The sequence below is a fragment of the Dioscorea cayenensis genome, unplaced genomic scaffold (genome assembly GCF_009730915.1).
Source record: "Dioscorea cayenensis subsp. rotundata cultivar TDr96_F1 unplaced genomic scaffold, TDr96_F1_v2_PseudoChromosome.rev07_lg8_w22 25.fasta BLBR01001480.1, whole genome shotgun sequence".
Classification (NCBI taxonomy): domain Eukaryota; kingdom Viridiplantae; phylum Streptophyta; class Magnoliopsida; order Dioscoreales; family Dioscoreaceae; genus Dioscorea; species Dioscorea cayenensis.
In genome coordinates, this window is record NW_024087871.1 from 1 (window position 1) to 8,387 (window position 8,387).

An 8,387-nucleotide genomic window follows, 5' to 3' on the forward strand; every position below is an offset into this window, starting at 1 on the left:
CCTGAACCCTAAACCCTAAACCGTAAAACCGTAAACCCCATAAATGATGTTGATTGAATAGCAAGTGCTTCTCCAATTTTTGTAAAATTTTAATTAAAGCTTAAGCATGGTTTTGGGGTTTTTCCTTTGGGGTTAAGGTTTCATGGTTTTGGGTTTAGGGCTTAGGGATTGGGTTTAGAGATTCGAGGTTAGGGTTTTGGGTTTGGTGTTAGAGTTTCGGGTTTGGTGTTTGGGGTTTGGGCTTTCGGGTTTAAGGTTTTTTATTTAGGGTTTGGTGTTAGGGTTTTAGGGTTTTCTGGTTAGGGTTTGGGGTTAGGCCTTAAGGTTTGGTTTTAGGGTTTCGGGTTTAGGGGTTAAGAGTTAGGGTTTTGGGGTTTGGGTTTGGGTTAGGATTTTGATGTGAGATCCGCAGGCATACGGAGTCGTCAAGTAATACCTCTCGTGCGAGCACGAGAGGGTTGTATTACCAGGGCCCAAGGAGCTACTATTACTTCCCTTTCATCTATTTCCTAGCCTAACACTTCGAAAGATGAATAGTAATTCTACAAAGAGAAAGAATTAACTACAATTAAATCTGGGATACTACTACACACAATACGAAATCAAGGGAGAATCAAACACTAAGAATCCTAAATTAGCTCAACCCGATGGTCACGGCAATTGAACCCTAATCCCATACAAGTATTGGGTCAGAATTACTTCCGCCCAAATCCTCGTATGATTGCATTACACTCAGGGAAATCTCTAATCAGGGTCGATACTAAAACTAGGTCCAACCATAATTGCTGGAGGGGTACAAAATACCCGATGGTCACGGTGTATTTGTACATGGATCCCTTCCAAGCCAAGCGTGTCTAGTACAAGGGCGATGGTCACGCAACCAAGTACAACCTAGAAGTTGAAATATAGAGTTCTCATGCAAATCAACACATCAAAGTACACAAGGCTTGAACCACAAACTAGAAGATTTCATAAAAGAAATACAACATCCAACAATGCATCAATAAAGATGATTATCCAAATTACAAACAATCAACCCTAGAGTTCATCATGTCCAAATCACAAATAAGTTAGTTCCTCATGAAAGAGGAATGCTCATACAGGTCCAAGGAACAAGTAAACAAGAAAATAAATAAGAACTACTCCCTCTAGCTTTAAATCCCCTTGAATGGTGAAGATCTTGAAGATTTGAAGAGATCTCCACTCAAATGATGCTTTTGATGCCTAGGATCTTCTCCCTATCTTCTCCTCCAAAGTTTGTCTCCCTCTTGGTGAAGTCTTGCGTAATAGATCGCCGGCGGGAAGAGTGAGGCGGCGGCCTAAGAGGCCCAAGAGAAAAACTCCCCCTCCAAAAAGCTCTCTCTTTGCCCTAGAAAATCATCCCAATATATATCCCGTCAAGTCCATACGGGCTCCATGCGGGCGCACGGAGCCCATGAAGCTCACTGTCATTTCGCCCAGAAAAGGTGTCGGTGCTACAATGCTCAGCTACAGTGTTTCCGCTACAGTAACCGAAAGTTGTGAAATTTCAGCAAACCTCACAGGCACCCATACGGGCGCATGGGCCCCGTGAAGCTCACAGCCGAATGCCTGCTACAGTGCCGACACCCCAAAAATATAGTTTTTGGTGTCAAATTCGTCCAATTTGCATTTTTGAGCTTCGTTTGGCTCATTTAAGATCTCCAACACCGAAATAACCAATTTATACTTAAACGGGCATCAATTCATTAAAATATATTCAAATAATACAAGATTAATATTTATAAAATACATACATTTAGGCATTTATCAGATTTCTTTTTTCGGGTTTCGGGTTTCGGGTTTCGAGTTTCGGGTTTAGGGTTTTGGATTTAGTGTTTGGGATTTCTGGTTTCTGGGTTAGGGTTTGGGGTTTGTGGTTAAGTGTTTTGGTTTTATTGGTTAGGGTTTTGGGGTTTGGGGTTAAGGGTTAGGGTTTTAGGGTTTAGGGCTTAGGGGTCTGGGTCTGGGGTTAATGGTTAAGGGGTTTGGGTTTAGGGCTTAGGGTTTCGGGTTTAGGGCTTAGGGTTTTGGTGTTTGGAGTTTGGTGTTTGGGATTTGGGATTAAGGGTTAAGGGCTTATGGGTTGGGTTTAAGGTTTAGTGTTAAGGGTTTGGGGTTATGGTTTAAGGATTATGGGCTTTTGGGTTTAGGGGTTTAGGGTTTAGAGCTTAGGGGTTGGGTTTGGGGTTTAGGATTTGGGTTTTTAGGGTTTGGGGTTTAGGGTTTAGGGTTTAGGGTTTAGGGTTTACGGTTTACAGTTTGGGGTTAGGGTTTAGGGTTTGGGGTTTGGGGATTAGGATTTTGGGTTTTGGGGTTTAGGGTTTACGGTTTGGTGTTTGGAGTTTGGGTTTAGGGCTTAGGTTTTGGGTTTAGTGTTTAAGGTTTAGATTATGGGTTTTGGGTTTAGTGTTTAGGGGTAAGGGGTTTAGGGTTTAGGGTTTAGGGTTTGGGGTTTGGGTTTTGCGGTTTAAGGCTTAGATGTGTGTTTTACGGTTTAGGGTTTAGAGTTATTGATTTAGGGATTAAGGGTTGTGGGTTTAGGGTTTAGGGTTTGTGGTTTGGATTTGGGGTTTGTGATTAAGTGTTAAGTATTAAGGGCTTATTTGTTAGGTTTAAGGTTAAGGGTTTAGGGTTTTTGGGTTAAGGGTTTAGGTGTTTGGGGTTTAGGCCTTAGAGTTTGTGTTTGGTGTTTAGGCTTTGGGTTTTTACGGTTTGCGGTTAGCGTTTGGGGTTTGGGGTTGAGGACTTATGGATTGGGTTTAGAGTTTAAAAGTTTGAGGTTTGGGTTTTGGGGTTTTGGGGTTTAAGGTTTAGGTGTTATGGTTTAAGGGTTTAGGGGTTTGGGGTTTTAAAGGTTTTGGGAGTGGGGTTTGGGGTTTTGGCTTTTGGCTTTTGGGTTTTATGGTTAAGGGTTTAGGGTTTAGGGTTTGGAGTTTTGGGTTTGGGGTTTAGGACTTAGCGATTCGGATTAGGGTTTAGGGTTTTGGGCTTAGGGGTTGGGTTTAGGGTTTAGGGTTTAGGATTATAGGTTTTGGGTTTAGTGTTTAGTTGTTAGGGGTTAGAGGTTTGGGGTTTGGGGTTTGGTGTTTGGTGTTTGCAATTAAGGGTTAAGAGCTTATGGGTTGGGTTTAAGGTTTAGGTTTAAGGGTTAGGGTTTAGGGTTTAGGGTTTATGGGTGAGGTTTACGGTTTACGGTTTACGGTTTGGGTTTTTAGGGTTTTGGATTAGGTTTTGGGGTTTGGGGTTTTTAAGGTTTGAGGTTTTTGGTTTAGGGTTTAAGGTCTTGGACATGAAAAAAGGGCACTGAGTTAAATAAGATATTAATCTCATATTATCACATAAACGTCTTGGACATGAAAAGAGACCATCTGAGCGAAGATAATGCAAACAACATATTTATCTACTAATATCAATATCTTAAACACAAGAAAGATTCTCATTAAAAACATTAAACTTTTCACAATAATTTTGATCAGATTCATGCAAACTATCAATCAGAGGTTAATGGCAAACATGATACAGTCATTGATCTAAATGAATTACTACTATCAAATCATTCATATATATCCAGCATGATCTGAATAAAAAGCCATGAAGAAATACATACCTGTAAGTGTTAAGAACTGGATGTGCTTATGAGGTGAATCAGGATTGACCTTCATGCATTGGACCTTTTGGAATGAATATAATCCTCCTAGTTTAAAATACAAACAAATTCACCATCACTTCATAAGCAAAATACACAATATACCCAATCAAAATGTACCTGAGTTTCTTCATTCGTCCCAGTTGCTGGAATTTCAAGAGCTCTTACTCTTGATTGATATTTCTCTTCGCGTGCTTAAATGAGGGTATTTTGCTACAAACATGCAGGAAACATTAAAAAATGTTCTAGACATGAGAGAGTTTTCAATCCGAGGTTATCTTACATTTTGTATATGCTCTGTCTGAGATGAAATACGCCGCTCAATCTCTAGCACAACTTTTCCCAACAAACAAGCAACCCGCTAGAGCAATACCAGAAAAGAAGAAAAACAAAAATACAACATGAATATGTTACATCGGCATAACTAATGAAGGCAAAATGCTAATTAACAAATTGAAAACTGAATCAAATGCATTTATTCTTAGTGTTTACTACCATACATGAGGGATTTCTCCATTCCTCCTCTCAGTACTTTCATCAAGAATCCCATTCATCACATTAAACCATGATTGTGTAGGGGCATTCTGTATACAAGAGGTGTTGACTTGATAAAACACATTAACTTGGATAAACCTAAACAACAAGTTAAAGGAAGATAGACAATTTGGTATTTCAACATAAATGAATCAAAAATACTTTCATCAAAGCTGTTTGATTTCATCAATTCTGAAATCTCAGTAGCAGGAAGTTCAGAATAACGACCTTGCTTTAGTGGGAAAACTTCGTGAAACTTATGCCCGCAATGATGTAATAACGCGGTTGATGGCCCTACAAGAAAATGCATAATCCCATTGAGCTAATAATAAATTTTGTTTCTAAGTAGTCAAATTATTTTAACTGAGAAGGTGAAAACATCAATTAAAAGATTAGAACAAGTGTAAAATATCCTAGGAATTCTCATCAAATATAATCGCATTGTCTTCAGTCTCTGATTACCCTAGGTTCAATGAAATGAAATAATATTTCAAGCATAATTGAGGGTTGTTCCAAGAAACATGAAACCAAGTGGCTCAGGATCAACTCATGCCAAAATACTTTGGAAACATTTTCCATTTGATACAAGGAGGTAACTATCAAGGGATTATATAATCTATAAGTAGGCTAAACATCTGCTAATAGCAAGTGATTCCATACATCTCCTTTGTCAAGACAACAAAGGTTTGGAATAGGAATTATAATTTAGATGGAATCTAATACATATAAATGCCTGTTGCAAATTCAATGAAGTCCTTCATCTATATGTTCTTAATCTATATGTTGATGAAGTTTTATTGACATACTTCAAACTATGTCTTCTTAATCTTCGTAATAAAGTCCTTCAACCCCCTAAACTTTCTGTTTTCCTTGATACTAACTAATCTTGCTCTGTATCTCTATGTAGTGCGCAGAAATCAGTGAATGGAAAAAAAATCCAGGCTTTTGTTGAACCTAGAAAAGGAAATAAACTCACTGAGATCACCTTCTGAAACTCATTGATTATGTCTTGGCAACCGTCATCAATTATCAAAAATTTCAACGGAATGCCACATTCATATAAGCTAGACATGAGAAATGCCCAATAAGATTAATTAGTCTAAGTTCAGAGGATACGAAGAAAATGTTTGTGACACTAGCAGTTGTTCATCGAAATAAACTTGAAATGAAATGTCTCGCGTATACTTACAGTAAACAGAAAAGAAAGCATCACAAGCATGTACACCTCTTATGACCATCTTCAATTCCACGAGGACTAACATCGGTGTAGAAAGCATCCCATGTACACCAACCAAACTAGTCTAACATTCCTGGTATCTGTTTTGAAAGGTATAATACCCGAATTAGTCCCTCTACTTTTCTCTCTCTTCCTTTTTGGTTCCTCTACTCAGAAATGCTCCCAAATAGTCCCTCTACTCTTGAAAATGATTCTACTTAGTCCCTTCTACTCTAAAATAGGTCAATTATTGACTGTATTTTTCAAAAGTAGGACTAGATGAGAAGAAATTAAGGGTAGAGGGACTAAATTGGGTCATTTTCAAGAGTAGAGGGATTAGTGGGGCGCATTTCTGAGTAGAAGGACCAAAAGGGAAGAGAGAGAAAAGTAAAGGGACGAATTCGGGTATTATACCATTTTGAAATGCTTGTTTAACATTCATTGTTCAAACTTCATTTGCTCAAACAATGTTATGTTTTGCAATCATTCAATAAGAACAAGTAAAACATTTTTAAGAACAACAATGTTATGGCGGCGATGGCACCATCGAAGTTAGGGATGCGGTGATGGACGAGGTGAGGGTTACGCGCCCAGTCCATCATCGCATGTGGGGTATGGAGGATCAGAAAACAAGTTTGGGATCTAATGGAGGCGGATGGACACATAGAAAACAATTTGCAACAGTTAATATCATAATCAAATCTCCAGGAAAAAACCTAAACTCCTATCTCAAAATCTCATCAAAACAAAACCAGAAAATCCCATCCATGAAGAAAAACAACGAGCACATCAATTCACAAATGAAATCAAACATCCAGTACCTCGTAACACAAAAAATCACCACAACTTTGACCAAACAACACCCAAACAACAAAAAATTCAATAATAAATCAATCAAAAGGTTCATAGATCACAATACTGCTCCCGAAGCACTCTGGGTCGAGATTGTCAACTCGTGATCAAATCATCAAAATTATAGCCCTTCATGAGCAGATCTAGAACAAAATCACCAAAAAAAACAACAAAAATTGGGAAAAAATTAGAAAAAAATGGGAAGAGAACTAGGTTTAATCAGAGAAAGAGGAGTGTCTCAGTACCTTTGGCCTACTTCCCGATATCAGAGTAGAGACCTGGCCCTTTCTCGAACGTCTTAGACCTCACTTGGGCCCACGTCTCCCCTCCGATCACACCCCTGAACTCGGCTCCGTCCTCAGAGCCACGATTGCTGACCTCATCCCCCTCCCCATGCTCACCATTGCTGCCGTCACTGGCCACGCCACTGCCGGTGGGTTCATCATCACCCGCACGCACGACTACGTCGGCGACAGGGGATTCATCTACATGAGCGAGCTGGACATCGGCGTGCCGATCGCTATGTACGCGATGTCGGAGTTGAGATCGAGGATTTCGGATGCGAGTGCGATGAGGGATTTGTTGCTGAGACCGGAGAAGATGGAAGGCGGGGAAAGCAGAGAGGAAGGGGGCGATTGATAGGGCAGTGGAGGAAGGGACGAAGGCGGTGGCCATGGCGGTGGCCGTGAGGACACTCATGAGGATATCTCAAGGGCTTTCATTTCTAAGGTTTGAAGAACAAGAAAGATGTGAAGGTTTTATTATACTTTGAAACAAAGTTATGTTATGATAATTAAAAGTTTATGCAATTAATTATTATTTAAGTGTGAAAGCAATATGTATTTGGTGGGAAATGCCAAATGGTGTGTGATGAGTGTCCATTGATTTTATTTTTTTCTCATTTTGTTTTCGAAGGCGATGAATAGGGGTTGCGAGAATGGAAGTTGGGAGTCGGGCGATTGTAATTTCCTCATAAAAGGGAAAAACTTGCATGAGAGATAGGGCTACCAGGTGGAGAAAAAAATGTTAGAGTTATTAAACATAGTTAAAAAAAAAATAATCCAAAAATAAAACTGCTCTAATATATTTTAACTTGTACATATGTTTATAGATATTAAATTATAATTAATCATAAATATATCAAAACACCTTATAAAACATTGTTAATAAATTATAAATATTTACTAAAACATAATTAATAAATGCTAAATATTTGTTTTTTTAATCAATCCAAAAATCATATATATTAATAACTCTAGGTGTTGTCAAGTAATATATACTAATATTATATTAAATTAAAATAAAAATTACAATCATTTTGTATAAATAACTAATTATATTATATATATTAATAACTATTTTTTAACTCAATGTTGAATTTTTAATTAAAAGAAAGAAGAAAATATAATTATTAAAAGGGAAAATTACTGTTCACCCCTCGTAATTTTCAAAACTTCCCAAAAACCCCCTCCTACTTTTGCACACCCCGGACAGCCCTTCCGTTAGTGTTTAACTTCCCTTTTACCCCCTACCGTTCACTTCAAATGGGTCCATGTTGTGAAATCCCATTTTTGGCCCTGAAAATGGTGGGAAAGGAAAGCGCGAAATCACATCGTGTTCGACCTTTTTGAAGGGCTTCTGCTTGGTTTAACGTTTAAATATTTTACTAATATGTTTAATAATTATCGTATCCGATGTAATACTTCCCATCTCCGGGTTTAACGTTATCTTTTACATGTATAACTATTCGTATTAGCGTGTAAATTCTCAAAAGTCTCTACGTAAAGCGGTGATCTTTTCGTTTGATCCGAATTCTTTGGCGGGTGTACGTGGCGGTGTGCAGGGATATGGTATCCGTGCATGAGAATTAATAGTGGCATTAAAATTTATGAAAAATTTATGCGAGTAACATAATTTTTCGAACACCCGGATTCGTTCTCATCGATCGATGTCGAGCCATTTGTCGTTTAACTTTTTCTCGGATATGAAGAGTCGACTGCTTGTGGAATTCACACCATAAATAACCCGAGAAAGAACCCTCCCCATGGACGACCACTCCTCGTCGTCCTCATCATCCTCCTCCTCCTCCTCGTCCTCCCTCTTCCCACTGGACAACCA

General features: G+C 38.6%; 1 protein-coding gene and 1 long non-coding RNA gene across 2 annotated transcripts; one reads left to right on the forward strand and one right to left on the reverse strand.

Annotated features, from left to right (window-relative positions):
• Positions 1-1,392: 1,392 nt before the first annotated feature.
• LOC120256521 lies at positions 1,393-5,776 on the reverse strand. Its single transcript, XR_005535336.1, has 6 exons — positions 5,391-5,776; positions 4,430-4,495; positions 4,168-4,251; positions 3,788-4,028; positions 3,629-3,715; positions 1,393-1,590 (listed from the first exon to the last, which is right to left on the reverse strand). It is a non-coding gene; the product is annotated as an uncharacterized LOC120256521 (long non-coding RNA).
• Positions 5,777-5,983: 207 nt separating this feature from the next.
• Positions 5,984-6,983, forward strand: LOC120256520 (enoyl-CoA delta isomerase 1, peroxisomal-like). The gene is made up of 2 exons (XM_039264197.1): positions 5,984-6,029; positions 6,493-6,983. Exons 1-2 carry the CDS (start codon positions 5,984-5,986, stop codon positions 6,906-6,908), a joined length of 462 nt encoding a protein of 153 aa, XP_039120131.1. The 3' UTR covers positions 6,909-6,983.
• Positions 6,984-8,387: the final 1,404 nt, after the last annotated feature.

Bases quoted from the DNA above. Each gene is read 5' to 3' on its own strand.
- LOC120256520 (XM_039264197.1), top strand. From the start codon at position 5,984: ATGGACGAGGTGAGGGTTACGCGCCCAGTCCATCATCGCATGTGGG. The intron at 6,030-6,492 runs GTATGGAGGATC...AGGTTTAATCAG, and splicing joins AGTCCATCATCGCATGTGGG to AGAAAGAGGAGTGTCTCAGT.